The 18,418-nt window shown below is 33.7% G+C and overlaps 1 protein-coding gene and 1 pseudogene across 1 annotated transcript; one reads left to right on the top strand and one right to left on the bottom strand.

Annotated features, from left to right (window-relative positions):
* On the top strand, window positions 1-1,437 carry LOC125867199 (cysteine-rich receptor-like protein kinase 19). Its single transcript, XM_049547623.1, has 5 exons — window positions 1-124; window positions 377-466; window positions 652-762; window positions 967-1,121; window positions 1,213-1,437. The coding sequence occupies exons 1-5, from the start codon at window positions 1-3 to the stop codon at window positions 1,435-1,437; spliced, it is 705 nt and encodes a 234-aa protein (XP_049403580.1).
* Window positions 1,434-11,176, bottom strand: LOC125867196 (F-box protein At5g07610-like; annotated as a pseudogene).
* Window positions 11,177-18,418: the final 7,242 nt, after the last annotated feature.

The raw sequence follows: 18,418 nt of genomic DNA, 5'->3' as shown, positions 1-18,418 counted from the left end.
ATGTTGGACAGATTCACTAACAGAGATAAAGTGGATCTACAAGAAGTTCTTCGTCCTTGTCACTCGAATTCGAGATCTCTGGTTAATAGTAAAGGAATTTTATATCTCTTCACACCTCTATTCGGTAAGTTTTAATATATCAATTCGTTTCCGTTTCATCAATTTGGTATTTATTGTCGGTATGGGCGCAATTTATTTCACATTCAAAGCCAAGAATGTGAAATAAATTGTGTCCATACCGGCATCAAATATTGGTTTGAATTCATAGTTATTCATGCAGGCAGAATCGCCACTAAATCTATCCATTCCCACTGATAAAGACGTGTTTGTGAAGAATACTGATAGGTCTGAATACAAATTTTTCTACCTTATTTAGAATTGGAAATTGATGAAGTTAAGCGTGATTTTGAGGAAGTTGGGCTGATTTTGGGGAAATTAAGAGATGTGGGTGGAGAGTTTGAGGAATGTATCAGAGATTAGGAGAGAGAGTGAGGAAAATAGGGATTTTTGTAATATTTTTAAATGGTAGGAAATTTTGGAAAATATGATAAATTAAGTTGTGTATTCAAAGCTGAAGCCTAATTTTATGAGTAAGAAACAACTAACACTTTTAACTTTCTTATGGACAGATGCACTTGTTTCCAACTGCAGATGCTAAAGAGGAATGGATAGTTTTTGCTCCTTTAATCTCAGAGCTCGCACTACTTACTATCTTGCTTATAACTGTTGGGGTTCTATATCGAATGAGGACAAAGGTGCTAGGTAAAAAGAATCACCTTGCGTTGCTATTATATTATTTTCATAATTCTTCATTACAAACTAAGCTTAGTTTCACTAGAGCACTATTATTTAGCAAACACATGACCTAAGTAAGATAGCTAGCCTAATACTCATATAAAGGTATGGTTCACATCCATTATTTTCTGATTAATTTGCTTTCTCAAAATAATATTTTTATCTGAGCAGATGAACCAGAAATCAATCAGCCGGTAAATTCTCAAGGAGCTTTGCTGCAGGGCACTAATGTCATTGTATATGATTTCAGTGATCTAGCTGAAACCACTAACAATTTCTTGCTAGCTAATAAGATAGGGCATGGTGGCTTTGGCAATGTTTATAAGGTTATTATTTCTTTTCAACAAGCATGAAAATGCATATTTACAGTAACTCAGACAACATAATTAATACCCAAATGATACATAATATCTATAGGGTGTACTAGAGAATGGAGTAGTAATAGCAGTGAAGAATCAAGACGTGACTTCACGCCAAGGATTTACTGAGTTCGAAAATGAATTCAAGTTAATAGCAAAGCTACAACATCGTAACCTAACCAAGTTGTTGGGATACTGCATTAATGGAGCTGAAAAATTCCTAGTCTATGAGTTCATGGCGGATAATAACCTAGACAAGGTCATATTTGGTATGACATCTTAAATAACATTCTTCTTTTTTGCTATTGTCTGTGTTGTTTTGATACTGAAAAGCCACAAAAGATAAAAATTTGGGAGTATCCGAGTGAAATTGAGTAACTGTTTTTTGTACATGTCCAGATCCTGCAAGAAGGGGCACAGTAACATGGCCAATACATATACTAGCTGGAAACAAATGGTTAACAAATTATGCTCGTCTTCTGGGAATACCACTTTCAACAAGAAAACTTTCAATACAAAAATGTCTCCCAACTATTGAGAAGATGATATCAAATAAAATGTTGTCTTCTAAGTTGTTGTCATACAGAAATAGACTGCAACTATTGTAGAGTGGCATGTCAATGGTGAAACAATATGCAAGCCTAAGACAACATGGACATTGAATGTGATAGATATATATATATATATATATATATACAAGCTTGTTACATTTCTTACGAGTCTCAAAGAAAATAGTTGCCAAATCTGGTGGATTGCCATCTTTCCCACCCTTCACAACAAAGTCAAACATGTCAAATAACACAAACCTCGTAAATATTCCATTTAGGAAAATAATTTTATGATAATACTTTGCTACCAATATGATGAGGCATCTTCAACTTGGCTCGATTTGTTGCCTTCCTAGTGCTTCTTGCCTATATTTGTTCAATAATAAGCTTCTAGTGCAAGTAATTAGGCATAGGTTAGCTAGTTGGTTCATCTAGAATGCTAGTACACTATGTATCAAACATGTTCTATACTTAGGTTTGGTTTTAGGTATATTAGGTGCTAAGGAGGAAAATCAAACTATGGAAAAGAGTACCAAAGTAAACTATTAACTCAGTATGAGTACCTGAAAACTTTCAAAAGAAAATGTTCCTTTACTAACCATTCCGACTCTTTTTTGTCTACTCCACTGGGGACATTCTTAAGAGACTGTTGGATTGGCTTGTCCTTCACATATTTTGCATGCTAGTGTCCTCTCCATTTGTTCCATAACTTGTTCATATCCATTCCAATATATGATCACGATGATCATTCATATTAGCACTCTCAAATTTAGGCTACAACAATTGAAACATGAGTTGAGTTATTATTTTCAAAAAATGAAGAGGCATCATATGTTGTCAGGTGTATATTAAAATTGAAATGTTAAAATTATTCGACAAGTGTACATTACTTTTGAAACTTCCGTTAATGAAAGATATAATGCAGAATCAGGTGTAGAATGTATTCAAAAGCTTTTCAACAACTGCTATATGGACAAGAACATGTGATGTATGAGGTAACACCAAAGAATTTGAATAAGGTGTATATTTGTTACCTCAACAGCTTCCCACATGTGATTCCATTTTTCTTGCTTAATATCATTCCACGATGATACCCCCAAGGGACAAATGTTACGATCACGAACAATTTTTTCCAAATGCCTTGAAAAAAGATTGCTATTTGTTCCAACCGTTCGATTATTGTAAAATGTTACCTTCAACTTTTGTCCAATTTCAAGTGAAGAAACTTCTTTGCACTTGTTGATTCCTCGAACTCTTTTTACTTTTGTAGGGTTAGATGAACCTACAATTGCATAATTTGATAAAAACTATAGCAATCAAACTCATTTCTAAGACTTAATAACATATGAATTCAAAATATCATACATTTTATGTTGTTTGAGAGTGTTTCATAACTTGATCAATAGATGGAGGCAATGAAACATTGGTTTTCATGCATATCCTCTTTCTCAATTACTAATTTTTTGCATTTCTTGACTAGAAGACATGGTAGAACTCAATTGGGTGCATTTAGTATGAGTATCATTAGCAAAAACAACAATCTTGTTGAAAGATCCCACCTCATATTCAGAAATTTATAAAGAGGAGCTCAAAGATCCAGTTCTTTTCTCTAGTCCCTTTCCTATAGCACCTGGACCCACTAAACCTGATATAAAAGTTTATCAAAAACTTGAAAACACAATAGATTTTTAAAAAATACAATACATTTGAAAAGATCTTACTTGTTTCAACTTCTTGGGTGTATTTCTTAACTCGATTAGTAGATGTAGGAGATGAAGTATTAATTTGAATGCTCTCATTCTCAAAAGCCATGAAGTTCTTATACATAAATAATTTACAAATAAATATTTTGTTAAATTGGTAAGGTTTCACAAGTTGAAAGATAAAATATATGTTATGCATTTTAATTAATTGAAAGTTAAATATGTTTAATAATATACTACAAGGATAAAAAAAAAACTTATCAATATTTCAAGGATTAAAGACTTCAATTTCCTCTCTCAATCTAGATTTGTTACAATATATACATTTTACGTTATAAATATTAAATATTGTAACCTATAAATATTTTTTGATTGATTTGATAATATAAAAAATCTTAGTGATATTAGTTGAACTCTTTGATGTTAGTTTTAATTTTTTTTAAAAAGAACTCTTTGATGTTTTTATTTCCTCTTTTTGGGGATTGTTTATAAAGTGTATAAAAAGGAACAAATATGACAAAAAATTTCTCTCTCTTTACAACGTGGAATTCATGCAACATATGACAATTTTTTATCTGGCATAAATAGGCACTTTAACTATCCAACTTTTAAATAAATAAACACGCCATTTTTGCAGCCAAAGAGCATGAAATGCAGACGCTCTCACGTGTATTAGCGAGCCACTCAATTGCTGCGAACTAATTAAATATATTACACGTCGATTTTTGAACTAAAAGAAATTAAAATTAGTTCCAATTCATATACAAGGGTAAAGGGTAAAAGACATTTTCATTTCACCCGATCGTCTCTCAAAAAGTCAAAACCCTATCTAGGATAAATGTAACACCCTAGAAATTTTTTGAACTAAGACATGAATCATCCTTCGTTGTGAGTAGGATTTTTCTGAGGAATTTAAAATTTCTCAAGTGTTAAGGCTACTAGATATAGCACCTTGAGTTCCAAAAGGAACTAAAGAGAGTTCATTCAAGTCATTCGTAAGTTCTTTCAATTTTTGGGTCAACTTCAAACAATCATAACTTTCAGTACAGGATGAGATAGGTGGCCCATAAGATATCAAATGAAAGATCTTTGAATTATATTTCCAAGACCACCGAGTTTTCTAAGTTTAGAGTTTGGATGAGTGAGATATGCCCTTTTGAAGTCATGCTGTCCCATTAAGGAAAGTTACCTGAAAATAGTGAGGGGTATTTTGGTCTTTTCCTTATCCAATCAGATTTAATTCATTTTTAGTAAGGTTTTAGGTGTCTAAACTGATTAGGTTCAGTTTTATAATCCTAATCTATGCTTAGGGTTTTAGTTGAGAGTTCAAGAAGAGAAAAGAGGAAAGGATCAAAGCGTTCGTCGAGATTCTTGAGTTTTGTTGTGGATTTTCGCCATGGGTTTGATCCCTAAGAGGTATGTAAGTTTTCATAGTGTTGGGTTCGTTCACCCACACGCAATCCTGAGTTTCTTTTTACGAATTTCATCCATAAGTTTGGGTATATTGAGTTCTTGATGAGTTCTTGATAAGTGTTCTTGAAGTTTCATTTTAAATCTTGTTTTGTTGGGGTTTGATGAATTCTTGAGATGAAAGTTAATGATTTTAAGGGTCGTTTTGAGTAGATTAGTGTGTACTTAGGTTGGGTATTCGATTCTAAGTGATTGGAGAAGAAACCACTAGATTTTACTCGAATTAAGGTCAGAAAACGAGTTAAAAATTCATTGGAATTGTCTAGGGGAATGGTGGCGCGACGCGCCATAGATGCGCTAGCAGGGAAGTGCGCCAAGATAGTGCCTTTGAAGTTTAGGGGCTGGTGCCCCACGCTAGGAATGCGCTAGGGTCGCCTGGTCCCACTCCTTTTCTGCCGGTTGTCCTGTTTGAGTTCCTTTGAAATGTATCTTCACCCCTTATGATTCTAACTACTCTTAACTACTTCTAAACACCTAGAAATCATTCATAACATGAATCATAACCTTGAATTCATAATTCAAATTCAAGGTAGAGTTAAGAGTCAAGTCTTGAGAGTTCTTTCGAACATTTTTGAGAAAGTCCTTTGAGTCTTTTTGAGGAGTCTTCTACAATTTTTAATAGCTTATTTCAAGACTCGAGCAAGTGAGAATGAGGAGAATGTATTCATGAGTCTACATTATCATCGATATCCTTCATATCATGAATCATAAATTGAATTCATAATTCAAATTCAAGAAAGAGTTAAGAGTAGAGTTTCAAGAAAGCCTTTGAGTTCAATTGTGAATCCTTTAAGATCAACTATGGATTTTGAGTTAAGTTTTGAAGAAGTAAGTATAAGAATGTGAAAAATTGTATACATGAGTAACATATTGTTATTTAGACCCTTGAGTTGAGTTTTTCATGTCCATAACTTCCGTATGAACTCCATCAATTGAGTATATTTGAGAGGAGTAGTATCTCCAAGTTCTAAGTTCTTGAGCATTGAGTTTTAATCCTTTCGAGATTATATTCCTAATCATGGGACTACTACATATTACCCATGAAGGTCTTTGAGTCGAGTAGTCATGCCCATAATTTCGCATGAACCCTATGAGTCGAGCAGTCTTAAGATAAGAAGTATTATTGAGCCCTTGAGTTGAGTAGTTCATGCCCATAATTCCCACATGAACCCCCATCCCCCCCTGAGTCGAGCATTCTTGAGATGAGTAGTATCATAGACTCCTTGAGTTCTGGAATTGTTGAGTTCCAAGTATTGAATTCTATGCATGGTTATTGAAAACCTTGAATTGAGTCGTTCACGTCCATAATTCAGCATGAACCCTATTTTAAGATGTCTTTTTACAAATTATTTTAAAACTTATTTTAAAGACTTGAGCACTGAGTTGAGGAAGATTAGAGCTGAGTTCATTTTTCTTTAAAATGATATATGGGAACTAAGGTTTCCCAAGAGTAAATGTTTTCACATTTAAGATGAGAGGAAACTGAGATTTCCAAAAGAGTTTTTGAGCAGTTCGAGTACCATCTCTTTTAATAGAAAGATTTTTGAGTAATAATCTCAAACCACAGAAAGAGGGAATGTTTTCTTTAAAACATAATGAGCTAAGCATATTTTGGGACTAGTATTGAGCACCGATATGGTGGAGATTTCATACAACTCACAGCCCCCATAAACCATGTAGCCGACGTGGGTAGAAAGGGTCATACTTTTTATATGATTCTTTAATGCTTTTAGCATAGACTAGTGGATCCACTTAGTGAGTAAGACATAAACCCGGGCAAAGTATAAGACAGTTCTGGCAGCGTGGGCAAGACGATGTATCATCACATAACTCATAGTGATGGTTGTCGGTTAGAGAATCTCCCATAGAGTTTATTTTGTATTTTTACAAACAAACAAAGTATATTGTATTTTTATACAAGTTGAGTTATTATTGTATTTTTCAATACATTGAGTTGTGATCTACTGTTTTAAAAGTTTTCCATGTATTGCATTTTTTATCGTTGCTTTATCTTGAGTTGAGTCACTTGAGTTGAGTATTCTTCGAGTTGAGCATCTTACATCTGAGTTGGGTACCTTATCGTTGAGTTGATCCCTATTTCTTTGAGTTGAGTTGAGTGAGTTGCGAAGAATTCCCCTTACATGCTCGTACATTCCATGTACTGAGCCATTTGGCTTGCATCATTTCAAGATGAAGATACAGGTATTCAGGATCATCAACAGGCGTTTCGTTGAAGTCATGGGATGTTCCAGTCAGCTTTGGTGAGCCTTCTTATATTTCGGAGGACTTCACCTTTATCTGACAGTTTGTAGTTTTCAGATGTCGTAGGTCTTGTCCCGATATCCTTCTATAATAGTAGAGGCTTCATAGATAGATAAAGTTGAGTAGTTTTTAGTATGTATCCTCTTTGAGTTGGTTTTACAAAATCTTAGTTATCTATTGAGTATTTTTTTCAGATTTCTTTAAAGCTGAGTATTTGAGTTTATTGAATTTTATTCAGTTTCAGGCTTTTGTATGCTTGAGTTAGTCTTCCGCTTGTAGTCATTCAAGATGAGGGTTCGCTTGGGGACCATTAATGGTTCTCGAGTGCCGGCCACGTCCAAGGTATAGATTCGCATTGTGAGAATAAACAACCAAAATCTGGTGAATCAAAGGAAAAAATGGTTCAAGATTTTTGCTGAAGCTGATGTTCATATGTTCATCTTCTTCAATTTAGTCCAGGTATGCCTCAATTTTGCCCTTTTGAAAGTTTAAACAAAATAAGGATGTCTTAAATGGAACCATACCTGACCCATCCAAGAAACCAACGACCTGGATTGTTTGCAAACCAATAAATCTTCATTATAGCTCTTTTTCCACAATGACAAAAAAAATTAGAAGTCATTTGCACTAAATATGAGCAGAAATCGTTCTAAAGAGAGGAAAAAAAATCTTGGTTTGAAAGAGGAGGGAAAAAATGAGATTTTGATTTGGAAATATAAAGATATATATAAAAGGGATTCATTAAGGGTAGAGTTGTCATTTCAACAGTTTTTTTTACCATTGTGGGCCTAAAAAATTATTCCTAACTCGCGCAGAATAAGTGCACATCATGCGTTTTGCCAAGTAGGACTCGTGTGTTTATTTATTTAAAAATTGGATAGTTAAAGTGCCTGTTTGTGCACTATGAAAGTTGGAGGTCTAAGTTAAAATTTGAAGCCAAGTTTAGGGTCCAATATATGTATTATGCCTTTTTATCTTATTGTTAAATTATCATTTTACATATATTTCTTCTTGATCTTGAAATATTATAGTAGTGATTAAATTAAAATTACATTATTATGAAATATGCAGGATGTTATTTGAAAGAGATATATACTTGAAGTGTTGAATGTATCTGGTCTCACTAGTGTAAGTTGCAAGTCATCAACAGGTATAAATCTTTAAAATTGAGTGATAAATTATGTGTGTTTAGTAATTATGAAAAAGTTGTTTATCAAGAATGATCACCATCTCAGGTACTATTCATTGCCTTCAGTGAAGACTCATATCTAAATTTATCAAGAAATAATACGACACTTTGCTATAGGATTGTTTGCAACAAATTCTAATGTCTAGGATTAAACATCATCTACCGAGAAAAAGGACTTACGTGGCGTGTAGCATGACGATGTAGAAGTTGTTAGAGAACGACTGAAGTTGGATGTAGTAGCGGAGCCATCTTATGTTAAGGGACGGAAAGTTAATTTGTTCATCTAGGTTAGAATTTTAATTCAATGTATATATGTTAAGGGTACGCAAGGGTAAGGTCTGGGTACACCCCTCCTCCTAGATTCTACTTGTACGATTATACTGGTATGTTGTTGTTGTTGTTAAGATGTTGGTTCATGAATTTTATGTACTTCCTCTCTTTCAATTTGTTTGTCTGGATTTGATATGAAATTTAAGAAAGTAAAGAAGAATTTTGAATCATGTTATCTTAAACTAAAGTGTACAGTGTATCAAAATTAACTTTAATCTTGTGTATTAAATATGTCACCTGAAAAATTGAAATTAAAGAGTTGTCAAAAGGAGAAAAAATGCTCTTTTCTAAACGGTCTTAAAAGAAACGTATAGCAAACAAATTGAAATGGAGGAAATTGCAGCTATCACTGCTTATTATTGTTGTAGAAAAAGAAGAGTTTTTTGCCATTAGCAATTCTAAAATCATGTTTTTTGCCTTGCAAGAAGTTCTTGATTTTCATTGTAAGTAGAATGAGTAATGATATTTATTTTCTTTTTTCTGCAACTTTTGTAAAGAATAATGATTCATGAATATATAAAGGGAAAAGTGGTATATATACATCTTAATTTTGTAATTTCGACCAGATATACCTATAGTTAAATAAATGATATATATATATGTATACCCTCTCCGTCTAACAGGTAGAGCATATTTACCCTTTTTCATTGTATGTGTTCATGAATTATGAGGAACACGAGGAAAGGGTACTTATTTTGTAGAAAAAGAGGAGTTTTTTTGCCATTAACAATTTTGAAATCATGTTTATGAATTTTCATTCCACCCGTAGGATTACACTGAGTTTGTTGTTGTTGTCAGGGGCGGAACCAACATATTGTTAGGGGGTTCAGCGGAAAATATTACTCCCTCCATTTCAAATTAATTGAATTGTTGAGGTGTTTCACACACTTTAACAAAAGAAGATTAAGACATTATTAGGTATAGCTTTCCATTTTCACCTTTATTAATTATTGTCAAATTTATGATTAAAATAACTAAACATTAATTATATAACTAATTCCAATACTAAGTAATGAAGGGTAAAATTGGAAGAACATTCTAAAAGTAGTCTTGAAAGTTGAACAATTAAGTTGATTTGAAAAAATGAAAAATGTCTCAACAATTCAATTAATTTGAAATGGAGGGAGTACTATTTATACATGGTTAAAGTTTTTTTTAATGTATATATAGTAGATGTCAAACCCCCTTCAACTTGTTCGTGTGTTTACTTCTTCATTTTGAACCCCTTATTGAAAATTCTGGCTCCATCACTGGCTTGGTTGTTGTTTGTGAATCTTCATATAACAACTATGTATTTTTAGAGTATTAGATGCTTCAAAAAAGTGCTCTACTTTGTTTTGTTGCAACTTGAAAAAGTAATGACAAAATGAATTGTGTTTTGTGCACATTAATGGTTCCTTGATCATCTAGAAAATGTGGCATTGGTATTACCCCTAACCTCTCAAAATCAAGATTGTAATATAAACAAGGCAAGTTTCCAATAGTACTAATCCAGTAAATTGATCCATTCCAATAAACCCCTTTGGAGAAATTAACATCAGCAATGAATGGATCACCTGGTAGTCTCCATGGCCCTGTTTCGAGTTAATTTCACATGTGGTCATTAAACTTTATCCACTATAAAAATAAATAAATAACACAACTACTTTTTGTCATATTTACTGAACTTTACATATTAAGTGATGCTTCGCGTAATTACATATTAAGTTAGTAAAAATATATCTTACCTTCTAGTTTATCACAAAAAGGTAAGAGCTTAGTTAGTTACTTTACTGTGACAAAAATAATTTTGTAACTTTTTTATATTTTAGTGAATACTTATGAAATTCACAAACCTGTTTGAGATGAGTAGATTTCAATCAGATAATGTTGAGGAGACGAAACAGAATCATGAACACATATTACTTTGTAATGAGGAGACTTGGCAGGATCAAAAGCTAAGCTTATACCATGAATTTTAGAATTTTCAGTTTCAAGAACTGATTTTGGAAGTGCTGTGTAATGTTTCGTAGTGGGGTTGCAAACATAGTAATTTGTTTTAGCTAGACGCGAAGGGGAGTTGGAACAGAGCATTAGTCCATTGCAAGATTGCAGAACACTAATACCAGAAGAGTCTTTAATGAATTTGAGATTCTTAAATGGTGGTTTTGGGGGATTTTTCTTATCAAAATGAACGTAATCGAACTGGGGTTTTGCTGGAAGAGAATAAGGACATGTCAAGAAAAGGCTTATTGCGCGATTTGGATTGGGATGACAGAGGACAGAGAAATGTGGATGAGTAATGATTGAAAGCCAACATTTGGATACGGTTTTGAAACAGAGAAGGGATCTTATAGGTACGCGTAAAAGAATTTCCATCAATAGATCATCAGTCGAAAGAACTATTCAAGCTGATGATGGCTGCTCTAAATCTGAAAATTTCGGGATCTTAAGTTTAATGCCTTGCATTTTAGTAGTAAGTTTTTCTTTGTGTTATGCAAGAGTTGCAGATGATGGATGCATATTTAATTTAACAACATATAGGTACAGATTTAGATTGATTAGGAAGTTTCATTATTTGAATAAGTTGACAAGGTCAATGATGTGAACAGATGATCAGAATTCAGAAGGGGCTACTGTTTTAAAATAAGTGGTGTTTGACGTAATCATGATATTCTTTTGATTTTACCTTTATTTAAATAAATAAAGTTTTATTTAACAAATAAATTACTAGAGAGCTACATCTTAAAAAGGATAAGTTAATAAAATTACATTTTAATGTCACACTAAAGTATATGGGGCCTAATATACAAACGTGGCTTTTAACTTGACCTTAACTTGCAGTTCTACCATTTAATTTTGGGTGTGCACAAGTAGATACTTAAACTTAAATAAAATTGAACAAATAGACACATTCGTTTTATATGCGTCCTACATGATAATTTTGTGTCCTATGACAACTTATATTTATTATGTCATGTAGGACATGTGTGTCTACTTGTTCAATTTTATACAAGTTTAAGTGTCTACTTGTGCACACCTAAAATTGAAGGATATAAATATCAGTGAACTCAAATTAAAAAACATATTTCTGTGGTATGCCAAGTATAGAGTAAATTTAATGCGATCAATCTATGAAATTAACCAACTTATTTCAGTTGAGTAAATTTTACTTGGTAGAAAGTAGAATCTGTGTGGATGATTAAGAAGAGATGTACAAATCTGTATTGGCTATCAATTATCATCATGTCATCAACTATACCAATAAATTCTTATAGAATATGAAATCATTTTTCTATTTAAAAGGGAATGATATTCTCAAAATATGTGGAAATAACAATAACTATTGCGAATTTTTTAGTGTGTATTCATTTGTGCAAGATTTACATTATATACAGTATCTAAGAAAATGAAATAATAAAAGACTATTTTATATTCTTTACATCTATCTAATATTTAAGACCCCACTTTGTGACGCTACACAAACTATGTTGTTGTTGTATACATTTGTTTAATTCAAATTGGACTATGAAATAACAAACTAACAGAAGAATATGTATATACAAAAGGGAAAAGAACACTTATAATACTCCAAAAAAGTAAAATATTTATCCTTAAATGTCCTATTACTTTTATATTCCCTTTTTTTTTTGTTTTTAAATTGACATATATCTATTTTATTCGTGCACTGACATCATGCTGACATCATCACTCACTTTTCTTTTCCTTTTCTGATACCATCACAATATATTAAAGTATATGAATATACTATGATGATATCAAAGAGTAACTGAGCAGTGTCTTTGTGGAAGGATTGATTCTTCCTCCTTGATACTACCATCAATGTAAGATATACTCTGGTGGTATCAATGAGTAACTGAACAATGTTTTCATTGAGGTTTGCTTCAATCCTTCGATGAGATTACTCAATCATCCATAATACCATTACTAAATATATACATATTGTCGTGGTATCATTGATATATGCTTCAACTCTTCAATATTTTAATTTAAAATAGTTCTAAAAAGAGTCATGATTTAGATACTTTTTTTTTAATTTGTCAAAAGAGAAAGAAATAAAAATATATTTTCTACCAATTTAGAGTTTAAATAAATAAGATTCGTGACTTTAAAATAATTTTCTCTTAATTGTTTCTTATTTATTTTTTTAAAAAAAGAGTTCAATCATATATGATACCGATATAGTATCAATATACCGACATAGTATCACAGAGGATTAAGCTCAGTCCAATATGATACCGATATGGGTTCAATATACCAATGGAGTATCACAAAGAATATATTTTCTACATACTAATTTAGAGTTTAATAAATAATAATATGACTTTAATAGTTTTTCTCTTAATTGTTTCTTTTTTATTTCTTAAAAAAAGAATCCAATCCTATATGATGCCGATGGAGTATCAATATACCGACAGAGTATCACAGAGGATTAAGGTTAGTCCTATATGATATCGATATGGTATCAATATACTGACAGAGTATCCCAGAAGATTAGTTCATAGTAGTGATGCGGACATCATGTGCAAAATAAGAAAGAAGAAAGTGGAGTAAGTGGCTAAATAGTTTCGGTCATGGGTCCATTAAGGTAAATAGTTTGGGATGAGTTAAATTTGGGTAAACAGTTCCATGATTGAATCTATTTTATGTAGTTTCCCCTATACAAAATAGGAAAAATTACTTAACTACACTCCTTTACTTACCTTAATATCCATTTATCCCTACTTATTTCAAAAATTTCAAAAATCCCTTATTTACCTATGTATCCCGCATGTATCCCGTGCACAACGCTATGTGGAATGTATCAAATGCTATGTATCCCGCATGTATCTCGTGCACAACGCTATGTATCCCGCTATGTGGAATGTATTAAGCCTAATATATCCCGTGCACAATGCTATGTATCCCGCTATGTGGAATGTATCAAACCTAATGTATCCCGTGCACAACGCTATGTATCCCGCAGACATCATTTTTAAGGGATTTTTGGTAAATAGAAAACTAGAAGGGATAGGATGTTATTTAGTACTTATAATATGTGGTTCCTATAATTTATACTACAAAATATATATTTATAGATATATATATATGCTGATGATGGGCTGCTCAACATTTGTGGCCTTGAGGCCCAAAGTTCACTATTCCTGCAAAATGCCTAATCGTTGGCCCAATAATTCAGTAGCAATGTTTCGATAAAAAAAACTTAAGGTGTGAAATTTCATAAGGGAAAAATATAGGATGAATTTTCTCGTGAGTGTGGGGTCCTTGAGAACACGACAAGGATGTTTAGTGTGGGTGCGTGGCTCACCAAACAAAATCTCAATGCCTGAAATTCCTTGGTGGAAGTCATAGGTTGAGTTTTCTTGTGAGTGTGGGGTCCTTGATAACACAACAAGAATGTTTGGCATGTGATATGCCCAAATTACACCTCCCTAAATAAGTATAAGTGGTTGTTGTTCAAATAAAGAACCTAACAGAGGTTAGGGTCGATCCCACGAGGATCAGGTCTAAACTTAGGCTAATTTGTTGTTAATTATACCTTTAATTTAGTTATTTCCATAAAGGCGTGGAGTTTTGCAAAATAATAAAAGTTTAATTGATTGATTTCAATAACAAGTAACCAAGTAAACAAAATTGAATGTTTTGTAGAATCAAAAGAAGATAAAACTAGGGTATATGTGTTCCCACAAGTCCTTAAGGCAGTAAACCATGTAATAGTAACATTGTCTATTGTTTAACATGCAAAGTCGGTAAGTTAGGTATCTCCTAAGTGGCTGGTCAACCAAATAGGAAATTTCACCAGGCAACTTGGTCGGTCTATGGGTGTGTGTTTTACTAAGCCTTACCCTTGACCCCAGATTAGCTATGACAGAGGTGGTTCAAGCTATTAGATGTCGGTTGTAGTCACCAAAGCTCCATTGTTTAATCTCGTTTCCCATTCATTACTTCCTTGATCGGGAAAGTAGGAATAAGGGGCGTTCTAACGCGGGCCCTTATTAAAAATCAATTAAAGCAAAGAGATTAACAATACATGCACAAACACTTATTCAAAAATTACTAATTATTAGGTCTACATTGTTAATTTCTCATGGTTCCCACAACCCTAGTTGTGGAATTTAACTACTCATGCTTGAGTTATAACAATTCATATTAATGTTGTTAAAATAAATCATGAACTTACAATTAGAGTAGTTGAAATCCAGATTCTAGAATTGATGAACAAAAGATGTATTTTAAACCAATGATTCAAGAATTATATGGAAAAGTGTTTGCCAAAATAATTCTCAAATCCAAAACTCAAAAGACAAGTTGTCTAATAGTTAATTGAGAATTAAATGACTATTTATAAATATATAATCCTAAACTAACTTGGGAAAGGAAACATAGGAAAAATAGGAGTCGATAGTTCTTCTACAGATAGGTCATACGGCTCGTAGAAACTGTAGCATCCGACAATTGAAAATGAATATGAAGAAGCTTGAAATTGGAAGTAGTCACTTTTGGAAAAAAGTTCAGAATCTGGGAATTTGGCTAAGTCCAGAATCTGGAAATTTGGCTAAGTGTGGAAATCAGTGAGTTTTTGGCCAACTTTGAGCAGTCATAAATCCTAGATCAGGATGATCCAGGAGTATTTTCAGTTATCTTTGGAAAGCCCTTGGAACGATCTTTCCAACGCCACCGAGTTTGCTCGATTCTGAGTTCGTATGAGCGAGTTATGCCCTTTGAAAGTTGGGCAGTTGGCAGGGAGTCCGTCCGGAAATTTAAGGGCATTTTGGTCTTTTCACAAATCATTTCTTTTGAGGTTATATTGTTGTGTTAGGCTGATTGCGGATAATTTTTGTTCCATTTTAAAAGAGTATGAGTTAGGGTTCTTGAGTGAAGAAGAGAAGAAAAGAGAAAGAAGAGAAGAAGAAGAGGAGATCAAGGAGTTTCCGTCAAAGATCGTCGTGGAAATCGTCGGGGGTGATCCCTAATAGGTACGTGAGTTCATAGTGATGGGTTGATTCTTTCCCCCACACACCAAACTCGTTTTATTATTGAGAAAAGATTGGTTGTGTTGTTTGGAGTTGTTGGTTGTGTTGTTGATATTGTTAATTGTGTTGTTGAAGTCCCTTGTTGATTTGGGACATGATTTGGTTATGTTTTTGAGTTGAATCTCTTGTATGTTGAGGGATTTTATGATCCTTAGTATTGGTTGGTTCATACCCCCACACAGCAACTCGTTTTTAATTCCAAGAAAAGATTTATTTTGGTTGTTGAAGTTGTTGGTTGTGTTGTTGAAGTTCTTGCTGATTTGGGACATGATTTGGTTGTGTTTTTGAGTGGAATCCACTGTATGTTGAGGGGTTTATGACCCCAAGTGTTTGGGAAAAGAACCTTGGAAGTTAAGAGGATTTAGAGTTGGCAACGTGAAGTAGAAAAGTCAGGCAGCTTTCAGGAAACAAGTCTGCGTTGCTGCTGTGTTCCCTCTGTGAACAAAATCTGTTCTGTTTTCAAAATTTAATTCCGAAATTCTTCTTAAGTTTAGCTGTCCTAAATTATTCCCAATCATCATGGGGTCCTTCCAAACATAAATCATTACCCTTGAATTCATAATCCAATTCAAGGAGAGTTAGTTCCAAGTCAAGTGAAGTTAAGAGTTAAGCTTAGAAGTGAAGTAAGTCAAAGCAAGTTTTCAAAGTTGTTCAAGAGTCTTTAGTGAATGTTTTAGCTTCATTTTTTTAAGACTCGAGTTTCAAGTCAAGTCAAAAGTATTGAGTTTCAAGTCAAGTCAAAAGTTAAGAGTTTCATGTTAAGTTAAGAGTTTCACATCAAGCCAAGAGTTTCAAGTTGAGTAAAGAGTTTAAAGTTGAGTTCATTTCTCAAAGTTATTAGGAAACTATGTATTCCCAAAGAAGTTTTAAAGAAATGTCTTTACATTTAAATAAGGTTGGAAACTGAGATTTCCAAAAAGCCTTCGGGATAGTTTTTTTTGAGTAATTATCTCAATCAGCAGGAAGACATATGTTTTAAAAACATAAGAGCCAGTACATTTTTGGGAGTAGTATCGAGCACCGAATTGGGGGAGCGTTCAAAGAACCCACAGCCCCCATAGAACCTTGTTAGCCACCATGGGTAGAAAATGATCATACTTTTTAGATGAATCCTTTTCATAGTAGACTAGTGGATCCATTAGGCAGTTCAGGTCTTATACCTTTGGCCGGGTATAAGATGCTCTGGCAGCGTGAGGTTGATCGCTGTATCATCACTATATCTCTTATGTGATGGTTGTCGGTTAGAGAAACTCCCACAACAGTTATTGTATTTTTATACACATAAATTATTGTATTTTATATACATCAGTTCAATTGTATTTCTATATACATCTCAGGCTTATTGTATCCTTGTATACACACAGAGTTTATAGCATGTTTTAAACAGTCTTTCTTTATATCGCACTTGTTTTAAATTGCCTTATATTGAAAGAAGTCAATCAGGTTGAGTTGAGTTGAGCAAGGTAAACTTTTTAGTTTGTTCCAAATTTCCTTCTAGCCTATGTTGCTTAGTTTTCCAACTCGCATACTCGTACATTCCATGTTCTGATGCCAGTTGGCCTGCATCGTCTTATGATGAAGATACAGGTACCCCGGATGAGCATCCTGCACGTCGTTGATCTAGCTGAGCACTCCAGAGTCAGTGGTGAGCCTCCTTACATTTCGGAGGACTCAATTATTTTGTGTTCTTAGTTTTTGTTTTATTAGGATGTTGCGGGGTCTGTCCTAACATCCATCTCAGTATTTTAGAGGCTTCATAGACAGACAGTCAGTCAGTTAGTTTTGAGTCTCTCATCTATGTATGTATGTAAATATTCTATTTTGAGATTCGAGTTGTCTTTATGACCATATTTTATAAGTTAAGTTGTTTTGTAATATTGCATTGCATTGAGTTATTTTGTTGGGTTAGGTTTCCGCTGAGTTAAGAAAGCCAGACCAAGGGTTCGCTTGGGGCCAGAAATGGTCTCCGGGTGCCGGTCCCGCCCAGGGTGTAAGCTCGGGGCGTGACAGAAACCTTCCATCAAAACAACCTTCTTGGTAAAATCTCTTAACCTTTCTATGGGTGTGTTCTACGACCCGTAGAACTTTGCACAACTCGTCCTAAATTCTCGTCGTCCAAGTACTAGAGCTCAAAATTTTTGATCTTTCCTACGACTTGGACCTACGGATCGTAGTTCAGTCTCGTCTCCTAGCACTTAGCTCTAAAAACTATCATTACATTCCACTATTCATTTCTACGGCTCGTAGGTGACAGCGTCCAACCTCAAAAAGCTGATGCTTCAACCTGTTTCATCCTGAGTTATCAAAAACCTGTTTTCCTACAAAACATAAGTAAAATACCATCAAATGTACTAACAAATGCTTAAGACACATGCAAAACTCCAAGTTTAAAGCATGATAAGTACCGTAAATCTGCGGTACATCAACATGACTCACCAAACAAAAACTCAATGTGTGAAATTCCTTAGGGGAAATTATATGATGAGTTTTCTCGTGAGAGTGGGGTCCTTAAGGACACGACAAGGATGTTTGGCATGGCTCACCAAACAAAACAAAAGCTCAAGGTGTGAATTCCGAGGGGAAAATTATAGGATACATTTTCTCTTGAGTGTGGGGTCCTTGAGAACATGACAAGTATGTTTGGCGTGGCTCACAAAACAAAACAAAAACTCAAGGTGTGAAATTTTGTGAGGGGATTATAGGATGAGTTTCTCGTGAGTGTGGGGTC

This window comes from Solanum stenotomum, chromosome 6, assembly GCF_019186545.1.
Source record: "Solanum stenotomum isolate F172 chromosome 6, ASM1918654v1, whole genome shotgun sequence".
In the NCBI taxonomy this organism is placed as follows: domain Eukaryota; kingdom Viridiplantae; phylum Streptophyta; class Magnoliopsida; order Solanales; family Solanaceae; genus Solanum; species Solanum stenotomum.
This window is presented reverse-complemented; position numbering and strand designations above follow the sequence as displayed.